The 23,880-nt window shown below is 38.7% G+C and overlaps 1 protein-coding gene across 1 annotated transcript in view; it reads right to left on the reverse strand.

Annotated features, from left to right (window-relative positions):
• The window catches only part of ulk4 (unc-51 like kinase 4), a gene marked incomplete at its 5' end in the record, with an annotated part of 69,542 nt that extends 47,086 nt beyond the window's left edge, over window positions 1-22,456 (reverse strand). The window contains 18 exons of the mRNA XM_080500531.1: window positions 6,465-6,548; window positions 9,298-9,405; window positions 16,186-16,264; window positions 16,633-16,679; window positions 17,255-17,469; window positions 17,567-17,627; window positions 17,968-18,060; window positions 18,321-18,387; window positions 18,684-18,747; window positions 18,901-19,085; window positions 19,410-19,556; window positions 20,485-20,560; window positions 20,666-20,749; window positions 20,897-20,998; window positions 21,369-21,531; window positions 21,613-21,752; window positions 22,041-22,140; window positions 22,319-22,456. Of these exons, the coding sequence (XP_080356657.1) occupies window positions 6,465-6,548; window positions 9,298-9,405; window positions 16,186-16,264; window positions 16,633-16,679; window positions 17,255-17,469; window positions 17,567-17,627; window positions 17,968-18,060; window positions 18,321-18,387; window positions 18,684-18,747; window positions 18,901-19,085; window positions 19,410-19,556; window positions 20,485-20,560; window positions 20,666-20,749; window positions 20,897-20,998; window positions 21,369-21,531; window positions 21,613-21,752; window positions 22,041-22,140; window positions 22,319-22,456 (1,953 nt within the window). The remainder of the gene's footprint in view (window positions 1-6,464; window positions 6,549-9,297; window positions 9,406-16,185; window positions 16,265-16,632; window positions 16,680-17,254; window positions 17,470-17,566; window positions 17,628-17,967; window positions 18,061-18,320; window positions 18,388-18,683; window positions 18,748-18,900; window positions 19,086-19,409; window positions 19,557-20,484; window positions 20,561-20,665; window positions 20,750-20,896; window positions 20,999-21,368; window positions 21,532-21,612; window positions 21,753-22,040; window positions 22,141-22,318) is intronic.
• Between the last annotated feature and the right edge of the window lie 1,424 nt (window positions 22,457-23,880).

Raw genomic sequence — 23,880 nt, forward strand, 5'->3', positions numbered from 1 at the left:
ACAACAGTCACAATGGCATCAACAATTTTGAGAAGTTCTGCTCTTTCACCAACCAAAGTTGTAAGGTTTTCTAACGTGTACTGGCCAATACAATCTTCCAAAACAAGTTTAACACACAATATTATGTATTGAATCACTCAAAGAAGCAGCACCAGCAATATTTAACACAAGAGCTGAAACTCTTTACAGCGGTCTACTCAATGCGATAAGCAGGCATTACCCCATTTCAAATCATGCTCAGAGGCATGACTCAAATATTAGTATTCCCTAACCTTGACAAAAAGGTAAAAGCTGAAGTTTAGAGAATATGTAATAGTTTCACAGTTTCACTTATGATCAGTCAGATGTAATTAAATGGCATACTGTATTGTACAGTATGTCATGACTGATGGTAGTCATATATAAATGATAATCCTGACCATACTTCGGTAAAACATATATGATCCATTAAAAACACAATTGATGATTTGCTGTGTGTTATATAGTTGTCATGTCTAAGTGAAAAGATACTTTAATCAAAAAATCTTTAACTTGACTTCTGTAAGTACATGAACGTAAACAGCTCAAATAAACTAAACTAAACTACAAACTAACAGGTTTCAGCAGAACGCACCAGGTTCCTCACAACTGGGTCAAACCAAAAATCTCTCACAATACAGCTCGAGGCTGACAAAAAAGATTCCCAGACTTTGAACCAAGTTGTTTTCACATGAAATACTTGAAAGGCTGGGCAGACACGGAGCAATAAAATCCAGCCTTTAAGTGTTGATCAGTGGATTAGTTTCATATCCAAACATGTTTGCACCTGTTCTCTGAGTTTCGAGTTGAAAGACATACAGATTATAAAAAATATATCCCTTTACTTTACTGTGTGTGCCCTGTGCACGCAAGAGTGCATGTGTCATATGTCTGATGTGGTTTCCCTCTGTAATTAAAGTACTTCAGTAGCCAGTGCACCTGGTCTTGTATGAGCCCCTATGGCAGAGATGCACACACTACCAAGGCTGCACAACACACACACACACACACACACACACACACACACACACACACACACACACACACACACACGCGCACACACACACACACACACACACACACACACACACACACACACACACACACACACACACACACACACATCGGCCAAAAGCAAAATCACGGCCAAAAGCAACAAGTGGACACCTAAATAAAAAGGTAGGACGGATATGGAAAGGTGCAATATGTCAACTAAATGTAAATAGAATAAAGAATGAAAAGAAAGTAGACAAAAGAAGATCTGATACAGAATCAATGACATTCAGGTGAAATGAAACAGGCTACACATGTAGGTGGTGTAGTGGTTAGTCTTCTGCTTGAGCTAAGTTGAGGGTCTATTTGGAGTATGCATGCTCTCGCCGTTTTCTCCGGGCGAGCAATTGAGGTTACCTGGTCCCTAAAGAATGTCCTTCCTCAGCGGCAAAATTAAAAAAAAGAGAATATTGAAGACATCTTAGAAAATGTGAGCAAAAGTTGTAATTTCACATTATTGGTACATGGTTTTACTTCACAGTAGCCTATGTAATGAGTGTGTGTGTGTGTGTGTGTGTGTGTGTGTGTGTGTGTGTGTGTGTGTGTGTGTGTGTGTGTGTGTGTGTGTGTGTGTGTGTGTGTGTGTGTGTGTGTGTGTGTGTGTGTGTGTGTGTGTGTGATAGTTCAGGCGTGTGGACTGGTCATCCTGTGTTACAGACATAAGGGTAGGACCCATGACTATCTTTAGAGTCCCCCTCTGTTCTCCTCTCCTTTGTGGAAGATAGTGATAAATCATTAATAGGCTCACCACTGCCGTGTGCATGTGTGCATGTGTGCGTGTGTGCGTGTGTGTGTGTGTGTGTGAGGGGGATCTCTGCCTTGCCTTCTGCCCCCTGGCTTCTCTCACTGCAATACTGTTCACACATCATTTTCGTTGCACGCACACACACAAGCGTGCACACAGATTTTTCATCATAGGCAGCGCTGAAGCATCATCTTGTTCAGGCTCATAAATAATTTCCTGCAGCTCAAGTCTGGCCTGGAAACCTGCCTTTCACTCCATGCCATCCACTCCCCCTCTCCAAGTACTACTCTCTTTCTCAGTCTGCCTCCCTGCCACCTCCTCCCCCTCTCCCTGTACACTGATCCTTCTTCATTTCTGCCTTTCTGTCACTCCCTGCCTTTCCCCAATATTCCCCTCTCCTCTGGTAAAACCACCATTGCTCTCATTGGCTCTGTACAACCTCCCCATCCCCACTCCTAGTCTCCCTCTACACTCCCCTCCCAAGTTGCACCCTTCTTCTCGTACAACAATCTGTATCCGTCTCTGCAGTACTTTACTTGTAAATCAGGAAAACTCAACGGCAGCGGAGGGGGCTCGGGTGATCCAGCGGGTCAGCAACTGCATCAAAAACATTCTGCCTGGAGCGCATTAGACAGGGTCTTGGCACTGGAGCGCTGTGCTGTCATGCAATAAACAGTGTGTGGCAGCCCATTTACATTTAGCACACTGGTACAATTTACCTTTCAGCCTCTTCAGCCAATGTTACAGAAGAAGCACAAAAATTATTGCCGCGCTAATCAAACTATGAATCAATAATGGATCAATGAAGTGATCGTTCCAAATCAATCCAGACAATGTCAGCTTTGAAAACCTAATCAGCCAAAAGTGTAGTTATTTTTAATCACGTGCCATTTGAGAGTGAAAAGATTTGCCACTGTAGCAAATGCTTAGTGTGAGAGTCTTGCCACATTTACTAAATGATGTTGGATCTTCAGTTTCATCACACTCCAGCAGCAGAGAAACTCTTTAGAGAAAGTCTAAAAAAAAAAGCCAACTCATCATCCCCTACCTGTGCAGCATTAAATAGCATGCAGCCAAAATTAGTGATTATGATAATGAATGTTGTGGACAATTTAGTAGAGCTAAATATTTCCCGTCAGAGTTGGTGCAACCACCAAATTCTAGTTTCCTCCCATTACAAAATTGCAAAGTACTACTAGTGCTGACTTGTGTTTGTCAATGTTCATAAGTAGATATTAAAGATGCTTGCCAAAATATTTGTGCAAACTGTAATACAATTTTAACATTATCTGGGAATAACATTGAATTATTCTTGAGAGAGAGAGAAGAGAAGTGTGTCGATCAAGGCCTTTCTGTGTCAGATTTGAATGTTCTCTATGAGTAAACAGAGATTATAAAGGTCCTGCTTCAGTTCAGCTTGAATAGATGGATGGATGGATGGATGGATGGATGGATGGATGGATGGATGGATGGATGGATGGATGGATGGATGGATGGATGGATGGATGGATGGTTGGATGGATGGGCTCTTGAACAAACAGAAGGTGTTACTATAATATAAATCATGCGAAGAACAATTCTCAGAGCATTTTTCAGTCACTACAGCCTAATTTCTATTCACTGAATAACGTTTTTACTGTCAGGAAAAACAGCTGCAAAAAACAGCAACATATGTGTTAAAGCCCTTGTCAAATGTGCTTCTCACTTACTCCTCTAAGACCAATTTGACTCCTTTTCTTTAGATTTGTGACTGGGAGCTCTGGTTAGATTTAGACAGCTTTTTCCTTGGTTGGACTTGATCAGAAATTGGAGAAATAAGTAAAAAAATAAAAAAATAAAAAAATAAAATAAAATAAAATAAAATAAAATAAAATAAAATAAAATAAAATAAAATAAAATAAAATAAAATAAAATAAAATAAAATAAAATAAAATAAAATAAAATAAAATAAAATAAAATAAATAAATAAAGTAATAAGATGACATAATAATAATAATAATAATAAAAAAATAATAATAATAATACCATTAAAGAATAAGAGATCAATTGATCATAAACATAAAAACAAGTGAAGTGCACAGCATCAGCCACTTTGAACAGGTGCGTTTTAAGATTAGACTTGAATGATGCGATGGAGTCTGAATGTCTTCTGTGTGTGTGTGTGTGTGTGTGTGTGTGTGTGTGTGTGTGTGTGTGTGTGTGTGGGGGGGGGGGGGGGGGGGGGTTTCCTGAGTCTGGCTGCTGAGCCGCTGAAAGCTCGGGCACCCATGGTGCTGAGGTGTGACATGGGGATGGTGAGCAGTCGAGCAGAGGATGAGCAGAGGGAGTTTGGTGGGAAGTCCGGTGAGGAGGGCGTTGTAATAGTCAGTACAGCGGTGACACCTGAGGTTTAGTGCAATGAAAGCAGACAAGGAGAGTGACTTGTAGTCAGAATAGTCACCTAGTTGCAGTTCAGTCTCACTGATTGATGAATCCTGTGCATCACTAAAGGAAATACCTGACAAACATAAGTACTGGCATTCTGACAATACTGATAAGGCAGTGTAGATTCAAAATGTAATCATAGGGATGAACCTAAAGCTTCAGCAGTCACACTGTGGTGCTAATGTCCTCTTGGCCGTGAGCCTGAACGAGACAAAAGGTCAAAAGAGTGAGACAACTATGACATGATGAGTCATAAGATTTAATTTCATGGAATCACATAGACTGTAACAGTGGCACTCACAATAGCATTGAGAAAAAAGCCTCAGCTTCAAGAAAAAAAAAAAAAGCTGAAAAAAAATGAATAAACAAGGAGTCATTAGAAGTAGCAAACATCTGAAAGGCGACCATAGATGCTGCTACAATTTTTAGTAAGAGTTGATAACCCATCCTGAAATAAATATTCTGTTTGCTCTCAAATTACTAATTAATTAATTATTGAGCTTTTCTCTCTAATTCTGTTTCTGAAATCTCAAACCAGCCTGTCTGGCACAAACAATTTTGTCCAAGATCCCTTTAATCACTATCTTTCTTACACATTCAAACCATGCATGGTTGAAATCTTAACTGAGCCTCTTGAAATTTGCAAAATGCTTGTAGCATGATGGGTTAATTAGGTGTTTGGTACGTTGGTGGACATCGGGTATAATTTCGGTATATCATGCTATGTCACAAGGTGACCACTTCGGCGAGAGAAAACACAATGTTCATGGGGCAGAGTCAGACTATTTAGGCAGCATCATAATATCCGATATAAATCCAGTAGAAAAACAGCAAGACAGGGAGAGGGAGGAAGAGAGATGGGGTGGAGGGTGAGAGAGCGGGAGAGATGGAAAGAGACTCAGGCAGGTTGGGTCTAAGGATGAGTGTCTGGTCCCTAAGGCTGTGTGTGAGTAGTGTGTGTGTTTCCATCAGCATACTCTCACAGCTCAATAATGATAAATAAGTCAACCCTCTCCACCCTCCCCTCCACCCCTCTGCTTGCTCCTGTCACACACACACCCCTCCTCTGTTCATCTATCCCCCCACTACACTCCCAGTGGTAATGAAGCAACAGTAGGTACTAGCTGACAACTGTGCAGACCAGTTTCATCTATATTCATTCTGCTATAGGGGGCCACCACAGTGAGACCCCTTCTGCCTCTGAGAGACAAAACAACATCCATCCATCTCCTTCTCTCCTTCCACCTGTTCACTGTATCTATTAGTCTCACTACCCAGCAAATGTTTCCTCATTCAGTGGCAATGGGCCAGCATGTGAGAACAATACAAATACTATACTGTATTACTACAGGGTGTGATCTGGCCACAAAGAGCTGTATGTTTAATTCAAAAACAGGGACACAAAAAGCAACACATAGCCCTTTTCCATGTTTTTCAAGTGCATTGACACATTCACAAACATTTCTAAAGTGAGCTCAAAACAAAGTCTTGTCAGGTCAGGTCGTCTGCAACATGATGAAAGAATTAACACATACATTTTATTGTTAAACTAAAACTATGTATATTTATGTAGTATGTAATATGAAGTCCCCTTCCAACATTGGGCATTTTCTAAAAGCCAGGAACAAAAACAAAAGTTATTTCCTTGAGCAGATAACAGATAATAAATGTGTTGGAAAGATTTAACCAATCCTAAAACCCTAACTCCATTAAAAAAAAATAGGAAAGAGCTATCTACACTTTCACTTGTGGTTCTGCACCAGCTACAGCGTGTGTGTGTGTGTGTGTGCGTGCGTGCGTGCGTGCGTGTCTGGAGGGTCCTAATTGCTGCTGAGGTCAGGCTGAGCAATAAAGGGTTGAGTTTGATGCAGGTAAGTGTGTGTGTGTGTGTGTGTGTGTGTGTGTGTGTGTGTGTGTGTGTGTGTGTGTGTGTGTGTGTGTGTGTGTGTGTGTGTGTGTGTGTGTGTGTGTGTGTGTGTGTGTGTGTGTGTGCGTGACTGCTCTGCATGCCCTTGACTTGCAGCTGGCAAACAACGCTTTAGGCCCCCACAGCTGCCTCATCATTACTGTTCACAGGGATCCCCTGCTACACACACACACACACACACACACACACACACACACACACACACACACACAGGCACACACAGTGAGAGAGACTTAGTCACAGCTACACAGGCACAGACACAAACAGGCACACGCAGACATACACAGAGACACTCACCCCTTCCCGCAGGCTCCTCATTAAGCCAGTGTAGGCGGCAGCGGGAACGAACCATAGTCCCTCTGGGGAGCCTCTCTTCTCCTCCTGATAGAGAGGCATAGCAAAGAGAGGGAAAAAGGGTGAGAGGAAAGGGTAAAGGAGGAGGGGGTACAGATGGGGGGTGGGGACAGTGGAGGAATAGAGTGGGAGTGAGACGAAGGCAGACAGATAAAGTGGAGGAGATGCAAGGAGAGGAGTGTTGAGAAGGGCAAGTAAGGGGAGAAGGAGTCAAGACATCTTGAGTATTTGGTTTTCATTAACTTTCACATTAACATGTCTGTTTGTTTTCAAGTCATCTCAGTTTTTGTGCCTTAAACACATGTCTGTTTTAACATAGTTAATTATTTAGCGAACAAACCATTGATTTGGTCGTCTTAAAAATGTTGTTAAAAAGTTTTTTCATCCTTGACATTAATTTTTTTTCTTTTTTGTTAAATATGTTGTGATATTCACTGTAATACCAGCACTGTCTTCCATTCCACAGAATTCTGATTATTTCAACCGATATCTCTATCTTTTCATGAAACAATGTTCCATTGCTTGTCTGTTGGGCTTCAGGCTACAACTAACCTTGAGGATAAAGTCAGCACTGCAGGCTATTGCTAATCGTTGTCATTGACTAATGCAGCAGAAAAGGAGGGGAGTAAAGCAGAAGATTTTACCTGAAGACACTTAAAGGGCTGTTCCACAAAACTCAAATTAACTTTTTATTCCATGTCTTGAAAGAAATAAAGTGAACCCACCTATCAGGAAAAGTTCATATGCTATGTAGAAATCCCATGATGGCTGAGTGGCATCAAATTATAATAACTGGTTTCTGCCTCATAGGCAACAAGTGATATCTTGAAGAACTAGAGTCCTCTGTCTTGTCTTTTTGCAGTGATTTGGTATCAGTATATGTCAGTCTGGAAACACTGTTCATGTTTTGAGTCTTGAGTACCAATTTGTTTTTGTGAATTGTTCAAGCATTTACAACTATTTGACAGCATATGAATAAACCGCAATCAGATTCACATACATGGAAATATTTATGGAAAAGTTTCCTGTAATATCTATTCTAAAAAAGCCAACCACAGTGTGGTCCTGGTGTCCTTCAGCTTGCTGTGCAGGTCATTTGATTCCACAGAGTTTATTTTTTTGTATTTTTTTTTAGGCAGACCGAGGAGCAAAGTAGTTTTCGAGCTTCCCATCATTTCTCATACTCAACTCAACGATGTCCAAAAATAATGTTACTGTGATTTCCCTCATGATGTACAAATATCTGTTGGGGTTCACAACTACTACTAATAAAACAACCTCAAGCGTCTCATGACCCTCTTACTAAAGTGTTGAATTACGCAAAGAAATGTATAATAAACATTGTGATAGAATTTGTCATGAATCACCCCAGAAAGCATCACTGTATTTCATAATTTACTGTAACAAAATGAACATAGGATCGCTGTTTGGCCGCCACACCTGATTGTGATCTGAAGTTCACACTTGTAGCACATGTAGGTGTCAGGGGACAAACAACTCTTCTAGGAGCTGAACAGTGTCTAATTCTTAGGTAATTTTTGGCTTTAGGAATGTATTAAGGGTAATCAAGCGTGTTGATTGATTTTTGAAGGTTATCCACTCGTCGTGTAAATAAAAATCTGAAGTCTAATTGAGTCGACTGAAAAGATGGGGGGGTTAACAAGAAATAAATTGGCTTCACCTTTCCTAATACAGTCACACGTTGCCTCCTCCACTCTACCTCTCTTGTAACGTTTGGCGATCGGGGTCAATTCCCTTCAATTCAATTTAGCCAGCATGTAAATTTAAACTCCATTACCTGCTGACAGAGTACTCGGTTTCATTCATTTCACTCAGGATTGGTCTTTCATATTGAAGTAATAGAAAAATGTCTTTTGATCTTTCTTGCATGTGGCACTGGTGCTGCACTTGATTCATTTTGACTTGTTAGCTCAGAAAAAATAAATAAATAAATTCTACTTCAACTTGAGAGTTTAAAACAGAAACTTTTCTTTGACAGTTTTACCACTAACGTTAAGAGTCCAACCCAGGGTAATCGTGTCTTGTCAGGGGGAAATGCAAAATGAATATCATGGTTTTGGTGTTTCGCAATAAGTATTTGATCATATCTATCTAATTCTACACAAAATACACTAACAATTTTAGAGGGGGGGGGGGGCTTAAGTGTTTGTGTCATATAGAAGCTATCGACAGTTGTCTAAAGACTATAAAGAAACTGTTTAATATATGATGGAAATATCTTATACACAACAGATTATGCACTATATTCAACATGTTCTGATTGAAATGAGCTTATCCCAAAGGCACACATATACACACATAGATGTATAGATGGATAGATATAGTCATGTTCACAACAATACCAGTGGTTTCCCTTTTATCTCATAACTGTGTATTTCTATTACTTCCTTTCATTTCCAACTACCGGTACCATCTTTTCAGAGGTCGAAACCTAAAAAAAAAAGAAATCTCTTGACATTTCAGCTGAATGCCAATCAGAGTCTGTCCCTACGGAGCCTGCATTTGTTTGAATGTGTAATTAAGAAGAATACCACAAAATCAATCCAACAGAAGAAATACTGGAAAAAAAAAAAGTCTTGTCACACTAATCAGTTGTCTTTGTGTGCTCACAAACAAGTGCACATGCATTCATTTCTCGCTCCTCTTAATGTGCTTGAATCTATTATGATTCTTGCAAATCAAAAAACGGTATTATATTGGTCGCATCATACCAACCGTATCTCATCAGGCTGACTTCTAACAGACAATATTGTACCTGAGAGGAGATGAGGTAGAGAAACTCCCCAAGCGGTGGCAGCAGGAACTGTTTTATTTTACTATTCCTCTGGTTTTCCTTCAGCAAATCCATCAGTGTGGATACAGCCTGGAAAGAGAATGAACATTTTATCAGCACATTTATTTACATTATTGCTTCATGAAATTAATTTATCAGTTAAACGTCATGGTGTATACTTGAAATCTGTAAAATGAAATTGAACAGAGATCTATGTGGTAAATTCTCTGACTTTAAGGCACTTCACCAGTATGTGTGTCAGAATATACTAAGCAACGATTGAACACGCAGTTTTTGTAATACCTGTACAACAACACCTTTTAATAATATATAGCTAAGGTGGAAATGTTTTGCAAAGATCCTTATTCAGTTGCTCAAAAAATAAAACCATTTTAGGGAGCCAAAAAGTTATTGAAGCTCGCAGAAATAGGTTTTTTTTCTCCCACACACTATGCCCATATGAGTGTAAGTAAGGTGCTTATTATTATAAATACCTTCAATTAATTTTTTACTTGCCCAAGCTGCAATTGAACACATCATACTTTTAAATATATTTTTGATTCAGCAGAGTAAAAAATTAATCACATCTTAAAAAAGGACATCCTCCATAACAGGAATTTTAGTTCTTTAAAAATTACATTTGAATTATTGGCGCTTATATATATATATATATATATATATATATATATATATATATATAGTAGGTCTATTGTGAAACCCATTATCCCAGAAAAGTAACTCTGACACTACATGTGTGAAAAGCGTTGATGTTATGAATGTCTGAAATGTTGGGTTTGGGATTCTTTTTAAGGAAGAAATCAGCAACAGTGTGATAAAATGTGTTGGAAATGTGTCATCTTGATACAAAAATTTAGATAGTTGGTCCAATTTATTATTTTTCCTTTAAAGAGAAGGTGGGAGAAGTAAGAGGGAAATTGTGGGAAAGTCGACCATTCCCAAAAAACTCAAATGTATGCAAATGCACAAACACACAAGCATGCACACACACACGCATGCACGCACGCACGCACGCACGCACGCACGCACGCACGCACGCACGCACGCACGCACGCACGCACGCACACACACACGCACACACACACACACACACACACACACACACACACACACACACACACACACACACACACACACAATATTTGGCTAAGGACTCAGTGTAAGCCAGGACTGTAGTGAAGGCACACATGGATTAAGACAATCTAATATGCACACACATTAACTAGGTACACATAATCATGCCATCATAGGCACTTGTCAGAAATGTACATCACAATCACATGCACACACCCCCGATATGAACAGTATGCAGAGAACCGCCCCCTGGCTGCTTCCTTGTATTAGCATTAGTGCCCCACCTCTGATCAGATGCAAGCCCTGCCTCAATCTTCTTCTTCTGTTCCCTCCATTTCCTTTTTTTCTGGTTGTTTTATCCCTATAACCCTGATGTTTTCTCCACTGTGTCAATGTACCGCTGGCTTATCCTCCCCAATGTTCTGTGCCCCTTAAGTATGTATCACATCTTTTGCTCTCCACATCTCTCACCTACATCTTTCTCTCATAGAGGCTGGTTTTCACTCCCTCTCACCTCCTGTCTCTTGGTTTAGGTGAGGATGAAAAACAGGCTGTTTGTCATGTTTTCTCTCAACATAGGCTCCTCTTTCCCAGAAGAGTTCCTTTTATTTTTGGAACACTGGTGTCGAATTGTCATGCTGAGGCATCTCTGAGCACTGTACACTGTCTATTACCCCTTGAATGCTGATTATAACTGAACAATAAGCATTATTACCATTATGCATTTGGACTAGAGTAGAAGCATGTATGTGTATATATAGCTTCTTTAAACTGCCATCTATTTATTCATTTTCTATTGTTGCACATTCATCGGTTTCAGCCGAGTTAACTATGGGCAAAGAAAGGCTACACCAGCGGACAGGTTCCAGTCCATCACAGGGAAAACATAGAGAGACACAGTCACACTTATTCTATTTCAAACCTCCAGTCAATTTCAAGGTCATCAATTGACCTCAAACACACGTTTTTGGAATATGGGAAGAAATCGGAGTAACTGAAAAATGATCCAAAGCCTGGACTTGAACTGGAGACATTCTGTGTGAGTGCTAACCGCTACACCACTGGTGGACAAGTATAGCGTTAACATTTATCTTCTCCAGCCAGGATCATAATGTAGAGCTGCGTTGGCTTTTTGACATTTTCTGTCTTTCTCCACACAAAGCTTGAATAACTAATGACATAGAAGGATGAGGAGAGACTTGAGATTTCAGGGTGTGATAAAAAGCTGGTCATGCAGCTTCTGTCAGACAGAGGGTGCTGAAAGACATTTCTATGCAACAAACCAAAAATAAATGCAAACACGATTTGTCTAGGGAACCCTATATTATCCAAGCATCAGCATGCCGTAACAAACAATACACATGAATGCACAACAGGAGACATAAATACATACACTTAAGTAAAGTATTCGGCATAAAGAACCCAATAGGATAGTGACAGAGAGTTAAAGAGAACCCTGGACAGTGCATGGAAACTTTGCACATACATCAATAGTACAAACTGTGCAATGAGCATTCACGGTACATCAACGCACACGCACATGCACATAAATACAAATACCGAGAGATTTGCTCAGTATTTATTTTTCTGGAAATAAAGTGCACAAAACTTCCCAGGCAATGTCGAGGTTGAATAAAAGACTTTTGCAGTATTGCATCATTGCAATAACAGTCCTTATCTTTAAGCATCCAGTTTTCTACCTAAAGTACCCGACTTTACAAGTTTATTTGCTAGATTTTGTTATTGAGATAATCTAACGCTGACCTTTAAAGGGGCAGTGTGAACATTTCAAGCAATGCCATTTCTCTACACTAAGTATGGCAGTTTGTTTTTAATTACTATTTACCAACAATTGCAGCCTTTGATGTATCGACTGGAAAACCTTATAATTAGACTGAGGGAGACATGCTGCTACATGCTGGATACATGACTGGACAGGTTGAGACAAGCTGGTTAACTTACTCACTTTAGTACTCACACCTACAGCACCACACAAAGACATCAGTGGAATGACATCACAATGCTTTATTTTATCACCATATTCATGAACATTATATGGTTAGCAATAAAGTCACCTTGAGATATATATATATATATATATATATATATATATATATATATATATATATATATATATATATATATATATAAACAGCAGACATGACATAATACATGTCCCCCCAAAAAAATTTATAGTAAATGTGTGACTCGAATTGTTCATTGTATTTCTGATAATGTGTTAAAAAAAAGTCACAATTTCAGTGACTGAATGAAAGTAACTGTTGGATGTAGATTAGCATAGGATTTATAAAAATGATTATATTCTGAAAAAAACCCCCACCCATTCCATTTGAGTGTAAGCATTATTCATTCTGCACTATACATTTTTTTATTCTTTGATTATAAGACAATTAAAGCAGAAGTTGTTCAAACCTTTACCACTTAACCGTGTGATATATTAAAAGATGCTTCCAATAGTGTCTTCCGAGAGCCGATATACTCCAACTGTGTGTTCCTGAAGATTGCTCTGAGCTTTTAGCGTGCTTTAAGACACCATATCCCCATGAAACACCCTGCACGGTGGAAGCTTTAGCGGTTAAATCCCTGGTAAAGTCACAGCAAACTTTATAAGCGATGATAAGTGAAGGGGAAAATCATGTGGAGACGGTTTTGAAAGGACAGTCTCCCAAAGAAGCATCAAGTTTGTCTTAGTAACATTAACCCAGAACATTATTATTATTACACAATTCCATTCAAGAAGAGATGGACAAAGACAGATCTACTGGAGAGACAAAAAAAGAAGGGAACAGGACAGAAAGAAAAGACAGAGAGAGACAAGAGGACAAGTGATCGGAGCATATAGAAGTTACTATGGTAACTAAACCCAGCCCGAACACGCTAACCGGCTGGATTGCAGCAGGAGAACCCCTACTGAGATTACACACACACACACACACACACACACACACACACACACACACACACACACACAATATACAAGTATGTGCTTCTTTAGTCTTTATCAGTCATTATAACTAAATAAATACGGATCTACAGCGAGAATTTATAGTTATAGCAGTGTGCGTGCTCACACACACACACACAACCACGCACACACACACAATATACAAGTATGTGCTTCTTTAGTCTTTATCAGTCATTATAACTAAATAAATACGGATCAACAGCGAGAATTTATAGTTATAGCAGTGTGCGTGCTCACACACACACACACACACACACACACACACACACACACACACACACACACACACACACACACACACACACACACACACACACGAAATGGGAATAACCACCACAAAACTACACACACTGCCCCCCTGCTGAGAACTCCACACAAACAAGGTTCAAAAAAGCCCATGCACACACACACACACACACACACACACACACACACACACACACACACACACACACACACACACACACACACACACACACACACACACACACACACACACACACACACACACAGAGAGAACCCCTGCTGAGTCCATAGATGGGCACACACATGACCACAGACACAAACACACACTGAGGCTCAAACGTGCAGCTTTGTCCTTTTCTTCTTAACAATTTGTCATCCTGCGGTAGCTGAAGGGAAGTAAAGAGGTAGCGGAAAAAATGTTCCGCCATTTGTCTTTAACAACAAGCACACCGAAAAAACTCTGCAATGCTAAAGTCGGCCATTTTGTAAATCGCCGTGACGACTCAGTAGCACTAAAGTACTAAAGTGCCAAAACAACTGAAGGGCGATAACAGAACTGGAAAATAACATAGACAAGTGCAGCTGTAGGATCGAAATTAGAAGAGCCAGAATGATTTTGCCTTAGAATAAACAAGGAAGAGCCAGACAGAACATTAAAAAAAAAAATTGCAACATGAAACACTTCTCTTCGTGATGAAAGTATTATTATGTGAGAGACTGACACCCATAAAATAGCTGCTTTTGCACTGCATTATTTCAGCTTAACTGTTTGTACATGTGCAGTGAGGGGGCCTTTGTACAGTCAATAAATCTGCATGTGCCTCTGTGTAGGGAAAAATAAATCCTACTACATTGATTCACAGGTAATCAAGTACAACAACATGAAAGGATCTTATACGACTTGTTTTGCATTAAAGTCAAACTTAACAAAGCTCATAATGTAGATGTTTGGGTGACACTGTTCCAAACATGTTGCTTTACTCGACAGTAATTTGTGGTGTTTTAAAACCGAATGGTATTACACTGCCAGGTCCATCTCGTCTCTTGTTTCAATCAATGTCAGTGAAGGCAAGTTAAATAATTATTTTAAATATAAATATATCACATAGCAGGTTCACAAGCATACTCTGTAACATTCAATGCTCACTGGGCACAATATAATTTGTAAAGTCTAAAACAAAATGTAGGCAGGTTCTTTCTAAAGATGGATTTTTTTATGTTAAACCTGTATTAAGCTGTGATTTTTGCATTCCAATTATTATGGTTCCAATATGTTGATTTTATGTGTGGTATTCATTGCATATGAAACTGTACAAATGTTTAATTACAAACATATTTTTCATATAAAACAAACTGAGCAAGTGAGTGAGTGAGTGAGTGAGTGAGTGAGTGAGTGAGTGAGTGAGTGAGTGAGTGAGTGAGTGAGTGAGTGAGTGAGTGAGTGAGGGAGTGAGTTGTGTCTCTGCAGTTGTGCTCTCATAGGTACTTAATGCCACCAGCTGGTAGACACCGGTACTATAAAGTTAGAGTGAACAATAAATATTTCTCTCCGTCTTTGAACTGTTTTTGACGCTATCTTGTTTATTATTAGCTTCAATAATTAGAGTGAGATACCTCTGAGGATAATAAAAGCAGGAATCAAATATGAAGATCTCTTACATTACTAAAACATCAAGCACATATTGAATAGTCATGTTGGTGAAGCTTTAAGTAAAAATTAATATTAAAATAGAATGTATGGCTTATGTATGCAGAACTGTTATTTGTTTAATGCATTTTCTAATTAAACAAACGTTTTCTCTCTCTCTCTCTCTCTCTCCTTCTCTCTCTCTCTCTATTATTTGCTAAGCTCCTTTCGGTATTTACTGCCACCTTGTGGTGTGAACTGGCCTATGAATAATAAACAGAAGTGTCAGACTCCCGTTATTGTTTGTTGATATTTTAATGAACATGTTAATATGTCTTAATACATAACAATATTCTCATTAATTTACTTCACCAATTATTATTTACCAATATTACCCCTTTACTGATCTAATCAATGAGTCCCAATCACCCTATGCATTTTAATACCCTCCTTCAAACCATCCTTAATTTATGATATATTAGAATATATATGCAAGTATGTTTTATTTGTCTGTCTATTATACTGTTATAATAACAGTGCTATTGTCAAGATTTTTTATTTCACTATGCTATTATTTCTAATACATGGTAAATGTTTGACTATACCTATGAGTAAGTGCCCTGTATACTTTTAATTAATGGAAAAAAAAACCCAATCTGATTTGTTGTATGCTGAAAATACCTGGCAAAATAAATCTTTCTGACTCTGATTTCCGATCTCTTTGTTCAAATCACCTCTGTATTTATGAAAGTTTGTACTTTGTCATCTTCTTTTGAGAAACAAGTAACGTGTGATGATAAGGAGTGTTCTCAAGAGAAGGATAGTTTAGGGAGGTAGTGCACACGGTTAGAGGCTTCAGGACATTCATGTGACTCAGTGAAGTCTATACAACATAACCCTGCATGTGTGTTTTCCAAACCTCAGAAACAGGACTGTCTTCTCTCAGGTCACTACAGTGCCGAGCCAGAAGACCCATCACTCTGAGAACCTTGGTTTGTCTGCAAAACATTGTATTTGCATGTAATAATTAAGAGAAGCTCATTTAAAGTTTGGATATCAACACAGGACTGTTTAAAACCTCAACTTTTTTTTTTTTTTTTAACAACAGTTGCAAAACCTTCAAATTAAAACATGTAACCTCCAAAACAACACAATAACTTGATCTTAGTTAGTAGATGGTGAATCTTAACATGTGTCATAGAATAATAATAATAATAAAAGTGTGTTTCTGGTCCAGATGGTGTAAGGCAGAGAGTTTTAGATGTGTACTGGTAGTAAACCTCCTTTTCTGACCGATCAGCCACTTCAAAAAGTCATGCACTCATGTTTGCTGCAACGAGACCAAAAACATATACGAAGTACTTACACATCCCAGTTAGGAGCTTGTCGCAACTGCTGGGTCAATACTTGAAGCTGAATTAAGGAGGGAGATTAGGCAAAGGGAGAGAAGAAAGACAAGATTAAAAACCTAAGCTGTTTGAAATTACGACTTTTGACAACAAAACATGGGTATTAGTTTCATTATGACTTGAATTAAGTTTGTGAAAACATTTCTTACAACCATTATAGCACAAATAATTGTACATTTTTAAAGTCTGAGAGCAATAAGCAGTACAGACAAAGTCATGATTACTTAGTAAACACACATCTTAAAATGTTTCAAAGTATGCCATTTAAACATCTTCAGGAAAAGAGGTTGGAAGAAAAAAGTCAAGTCATCCTTTTCCCTGAATACAATAGGTCTATGCCCTGTCACTGTAATAGTAGGCCCCACTTGATTAATGACAACAAAGGGAGCAACAACATCTTACACTTAAATCTTAACAGCGAATCATTTTAGTATCTGGGGGGAGAAAGGCTATAAAATGAGTCATTCATAACCGTTTATATGTCAATGACAAAAAAACGGGTCAAAGTTTGAACACCACAGTCGAGCCAAGCCGACTGCAAACATCCCCATACTGTCATCACTGTTTTTTTTTTCTTACCAGCGTGGAGTTAATTAGCCTGTTAGCAATATCTTTATGTCCAACCACAGAGCAGAGGTAGCACAGCAGGTTGAGTCTGGATCGAACAGCTGTGGAGGCAGGAGGAGGATTGGAGGAGAAGGGCGGGGTTGCCGAGCTCTGTCTCTCAAGAGATGAACAGAGCTGCAACACAAAGGCAGTCCACTCTTCATCACTCAGAGACAGCAACTTCTCAGCTGGAAGGGAAAGAAACAAATCCAACTTCAGAACACACTGAGTCCAGTGAACATAAGCTAAGGTCGTATTGACTTGGTACTGGCGCAGAAAATGTACCTGAATATGCCGGTACGCAAAAGGTTTTGGGGTCAAATTGCAAAGGAGCAGATTTAAGGATCTGTCAAACAGAAGGAGAACATAAACTTCAGTCTTCCGTTTGCTTTCTCGATCAATCCTCCCATATTCAGCACTGGCCCTTGCTACTCAGGATTGCTGAAACCAATTCCAGCAGACTATGGATGATGGCGGGGTCCAGGGACATTCCCATAGTGTAGAAAAACTACTAAGAAAGGCTAAATTAATTTTGTTAGCTGATGCACCCCACCACTGTGTGCTATTTTAAATTCAGGAAAAGTTACACACAAACTCATTATAACAGGCTAAAAACAGTCTAAAAGATGTATTAAACTAAATTAGAAAAACATGAAATGTGACACAGCAGAACAGAAAGCCTGTACCTTCGGGTTGTCAATGATCGGAGAGACAGTCATATCAGCATCTGCATGAAGAAGCTGCTTCATACAGTGTGAGATGTCAGTACCTGCAGTTTCCTGGGAGGACGAGCAAGGGGAGAGAGTGTATGTGAAGGGTCAAAAGTACAGCAATGTAATAAAGTGTATTTTTACAAAAGTTAAGTACAGTTTTGCTTGAGATCCCGAAACGTCGTTTTTTTCCCCTATGCTTTATGTGTTTATGGCATTGTCAAATTATTCAAAACATCCTTGAATGAATTGCAGTCCCTTTCTACACCACTGGAAACTATACTACAATAGAATCTACACTATAAAGATGGAGCTGTGCGCACACTCACCTGTGGTGGACAGTTTTGGTTTCCAGAATCTGAGGCACTGCAGTTCTTTCTTGAGTTCCCGCACGAGCTAAAAACAAATAAACTAACTAACTAAACAAAGCAAATTTGAGGAATCTAATTTACCATAGCTTATAGCTTATTTACTTTAGAATGTCATATTGTACAGATGAGTGTCTACCATTGGGGGCACTCATTGTGAAACGAACCAGGGTCAGTTCAGACCATATAGAGTTTGGTGAGAATATTAAAATCTTAGCTCCAAAATGTTTAATTCTCAATAAATCTGATTTAATCAAGCAGTCTGACAACATGAACCATTGTAGCCCTGCTTAACCAGACAGCAGAAAAGAAATATCTGAATACCTGAGCAGAAAAATGGCCTCAGTGTTGTCCTCATCCACTCCATTCTTTGGATTTAACTGTGATACTGAAGAAGTCAACACAAAGAAAAACAGTCAGATTATCTTTGGACCATCTATGAGACAAATAGTTTGGCCAACAACAGAGACAATATGTTAATCAAGGTTGTGATTAATACAATGGGAACTCTATCGAACAAAACGAAAGGAACATTTCTCACATGGTGTGAATGATTTTCTGATCTGATTGTGGCTCGTCTGCTTGGTTCTGCTTGGCTTGAGATCGCCCTCAGCTTTTTCCAACTCCTCTCCTCTTCCCTCCTTCACCAGCTCTTTATCCAAACCTTGGTTGTTTTTTAGGGCCCCGCAGGACACGCGTTTGACTGATTGTTGGTGATCAGTCCATCTGTCAAATAGTCTGTCAGTTGTTTCATGTGATGAGTTCAGTTGTGATGGGACTGAGTGGTTGGCGGGAGGCTTGTCTGTCACTCTCAGAGGTGAAAGGTCATGTGGCCACGTGTGTCTGTTCAGGTATTTAAACGCACACATAAAAACAAACTATTAAAGTGAAAGAAAGATGAACAAACAACCTATTAACAGATGATAATAGGAGTTCTGTGGGCTGTTTCTAAGGCCACTGAAGGCTGGGGTTTCATGCTGAAAGGCCGACATTTGGAAATGTATGTCCAGGAGATTTATTATAGAGGTAAGTAATCAAGTACTGACAGACCTCACGCTAACTGAATCAAGTCCTTCACAGGTCATCTGCTCAGCTTTGCCATCTTCATCATCCTCCTTTACATCTTCCATCACTAGATCTTCCTCCATGAGCAGCTGTGCCCAGAAAGGGTGATGGAGCAACTCAGGCCAGTCCATCCTACAGAATATAAAAATAACAACGATAAACATTCAGGCATAAGAAACCTGAGATTGATCCTAAAATATAAAAAAATATATTATTCTAGCGAGAGTGGAATCAAATATCAAAATTAAATGAAATGCATGGAAAAATGTATTAACACTTTAGAGAAAACAAAAATGTATCTACTAAGAAAATGAGATTCAGATAAAAATAAAATTGTAAATGCGAATGTACAGAGTTCTCTATTCAGCTTCAGAGTGTTAAAGTAACATGATTATAAAATATCAGCAATGCACAACAACAATGTGTGTATCATAGTAAACTATCACTAACTTATTAAACGCTGTTCAACAAGCTTCATTGGAGTGAAACACAGATCACATCTATCAAAAAGCAATTCTGTCAATGGGAAGAAAAAAAAAACACTGGATAATATCCAAACTGATTTGAACTGACCTGGTACTTTAAATAACTCTGATAACAACTCTGGGATGAAAACAACAATTGTCAGCTCATCCTGCTTCAAAATGACGGACGACAACAGCGTGTAATAATGTCAGGTTAGATCCTCCGGTCAGTCAAGTGCAGAAATGTGAAGCTGTGGTGAGCACGGCTTCACAAACACTGGACAGTTATTGGAAATGGTGGAATGTAGTTTGGTCAAATTAATTTCAATTTCTGCTGGAATTAAAATCAGGATAAATAATCAACCTGCCTTGTGTGAGTCCAGCTTTTTGGTGGCAGTGAAATGCAATGAGGAAAAATGTGCTGTTGAAATAATGTGGCCACCTAAGAGCAATGATGCATTTTGAGAGCCAGTCGGTAATACTGCTCGCCCTATGTGTGAGAATAACTGGGGTACTCACTGACACAACCTGGATCTCAACTTGATAACTACTACGATGAACAGTAACGTCTGGAGAGGACGTTTCATGACACTGACCTCTTCTCAGTGTCTTTGTTGAGTAAGCCTCTCAGAAGACTCTGGAAGTCCTGGCTGGGAGGACTCGAAGAAGACACTGAAACAAACAACACAAGAAACAACTCAATTTGATAACAAACACACACGTGCTATAAAAGCAAGCTCCAGTAGTGCTATGTGGATGAGCATGCAAATATATCACCTGTCTGTGTTGGAGGTGGTAGTTCTTGATACAAAATCATGTCTGTCAGTTCAGCATCGATTTCAGAGTAGAAAGGAGGTTTACCTGGAAAACAGAAAACATGGGGTAATAAAGCATAGCCTTGTCTAGTAGACCAGTGATTCCCAAGGTCCGGAACCTTCTTGAACAGCTCCAGAAATTATTTTGAAAGTGTCCATGTGTTGGTTTGTACGACTGAACACGTGTAGATACCGGTATACATGTAGTACAGTATACAACCGAGAGCCCAGAGATCAGATTTCATATTAGTTTGGCATCCCTTCAAAACTTCCGGGGCACAGTAGGTCAGAGAACCTGTAAAACATACAAACACAAATCTAATAATTAGAAATGTCACTGCTGTACAAAAAGAGAAACAAATGATTATTATGAGACTCATATTTCTAGTAGAAAATCAGCATCATGAGAACACTGTGTAAAACAGTCCTAGATATTTTAGTTCACCCAATTAAAATGTAATTGTGACACGCTGCTTTAATTGACTACATCAACAACTGTACATGTGTGGGCTTGACTTGATTGGATGCAAAATGGGCAGGAAGGTGCGTTGTGGTTAACACGTTTGTCTCCTTGAGATCGGCTCCAGGAACCCGCAACTGTGAGTTGGAAAAAGTGGTATAGAATAGGGATTACAAAGCAAAATAATTGACTGTAGTCATCTTACCTTGTAATCGTTTCTTTATGTCATCCAAGCTTTGCTTTTCCTCTCCACCCACTGCCTCATCTGATGAGGAAATCGCAGAAAATATTTCCTCAAGCGTCTCTCCCTCTGCTATGGCTAAGCACAAGTTACCAAGCTTCAGGATGCCGCTACCATCCAGTAGAATCTATAGAGAATGCATAAATAAATTTTACAATAACATCATTATTTAATTTAGTCTTTCTTACAAAAGGGTGCATATGCAAACCTTGGCAGGGGTCAAATCAGAGAATATAATTCCTAATTCATGAATGTGTTTCAGTCCTTTGACCAAGTCCCATCCAAAATTCCTCACGACTGGTTCTGACAGACATCCATCATAACCAATTACAGATTCCAGAGAACCACCTAATAGGGAGACAGGGAAAAGAAGTAACAGTCATTTCAGAATTAAAGAGGTAGAACAGTTTGCAAAACATAAATATGGTGAGTCTAAGCTTGAGATCTGTTGTGCTTTCCTATAATACAGCAATGTGTAAAAAGAAAAATATAAATTTGTGATCGACAGGAGGAAAAAAAACACAATTTACTATTTGTTAAATACTCTCAGTTTACAGCTTTGAGATGATGTGTTGCTAGTAGTACATCCAGTAATTGTATTAATGTTCATCACAAGTGGAAGAATTAATTACTGACCTGTACAGAGTTCCACGACCAACCAGATATGGCTGCTTGTCTTATACCATTCATAGAAGTGTACAACATTTGGATGATCAATGTCATGGCTGAGACGTACCTAAGAAGAATAACAATCAAAACAAGTAATAGTAAGTAAGAAAATGAATTGATAGCCACAACTACAGGAGGCTTGTGTGGGTCACTCACTAAAAACAACTGTACAATTTGTGCATGAACATAATGAAAACGCAGCAGGTGTCTTGATAACATCACAAGGCTTTAAAATACTAACTTACATGGTTAGTGATCTCGGGTCTCTTGGTTTCCTTGACACAGAGGATGGCGAAATAGTTAAGATTTCCTTTCCTTCTTCCCTTAAAGGCAACAGAGTTATGACCGGATCCCAGCTGCTCGTATAGGATGAAATTATCCATTTCCTGGGAGGGAAAAAAACAACCCAAAAAATAATCTAAAGTTATACCTTTGTAGTCATCAGTTGCGAAATGGGATCAAAGAAAATAAACCAAAAAAAAGGACTGCCCTTTATTATTTAATAACATTAATTGCTTGGGAGACAATGTCTTTGTCAACAGCAGTGGATATAAAAACAAAGAACATGTTTAGTTTAGTTGTTGTACAACATTATGTCACACCTGTTTGATCCCCCCAAAATGTAGAAAATCTACTTCCCTTTATGCAGCAAGATAAAAACACAATCATACACAATAAATCAGCATCTCTAAACAGTTAGAGTCTGGGGCGCATTAACTTTAGACACCAGTTGGTGTCAGCGATCTACCGAAAATTAACTTATTCCCTCGTTTCTAATAATCCACAAGATTGAAAATGGGCGTAATTGCATGAAAACTGTTTGACTCAAAAAGTATGCGCATTTAATAGCAGGGTTTAATAAATTCCTTTTTCTGAATAACAAAGTTACTCTGAACTTACCTCTTCAACAACCCGCTGTTTGCTAGCGGAACAGAGGCGGACCTCGCATTTACAACAGAAAGAGGGGAGGACTCAGATTTGTTAACGATGAATAAAGACTAAAATAAGCTGCCGTTGTTGTGACTTATTAGCGAACAAGCGTAAAAGACTGATATAAAAGATCGAAATTCATAAAATGTGACTAAAATGTGCCTGTTTTGATGGAAATTGAGTAATTTGAAATTACATTCCCGACTAATGGTATATTCCAGTGTTGCTAGGATACTACAGTGAACACAACAGACAGCTTGAGGAGCATGTTCATGGCGGAATACAAAATCCTGTAATTTCTGTAAATGTACTATTATAACATGTATTTTATTATTTATACATTTATCTCCATCCGTTCGTCTTCTGTTCCACCTTCCAGTGAATATTGGGATAATATTGGGATTCACAATAAAGTGACCTCACTTGCAATTTTTTTCCACTTCTGTCTTTTACCTTATTTAATTGTTCATCTTATGAAAAGTCAGTTGAACACAGAGCAACACGGCTTGGTTCTAAAAAAAACAAACCAAAAAAAAAAAAAAAAGTATTTCATTTCATTTTTAATTATCTTTACTAAATCAATCATCAAACCAACTAATCATTAAATATCAATTAAACATTGAAAATCTTAAATATTTGACTGGGTTAAACTTGTTTCAAGGTAAGCTTCGTAAACATATTTAGAGAAAGCTTTTCTGTTTGTGTATGTTGAGTTCGTTTGAGTTTTCTTTTCATTTTCCAATTGGATTTGTACTTTATTTATGTTTGAGTGTGGATCCATTGTAATTCACTGTTCCTCATCTATCTATCTATCTATCTATCTATCTATCTATCTATCTATCTATCTATCTATCTATCTATCTATCTATCTATCTAT

The sequence above is a fragment of the Blennius ocellaris genome (genome assembly GCF_963422515.1).
Source record: "Blennius ocellaris genome assembly, chromosome: 8".
Taxonomy (NCBI): Eukaryota; Metazoa; Chordata; class Actinopteri; order Blenniiformes; family Blenniidae; genus Blennius; species Blennius ocellaris.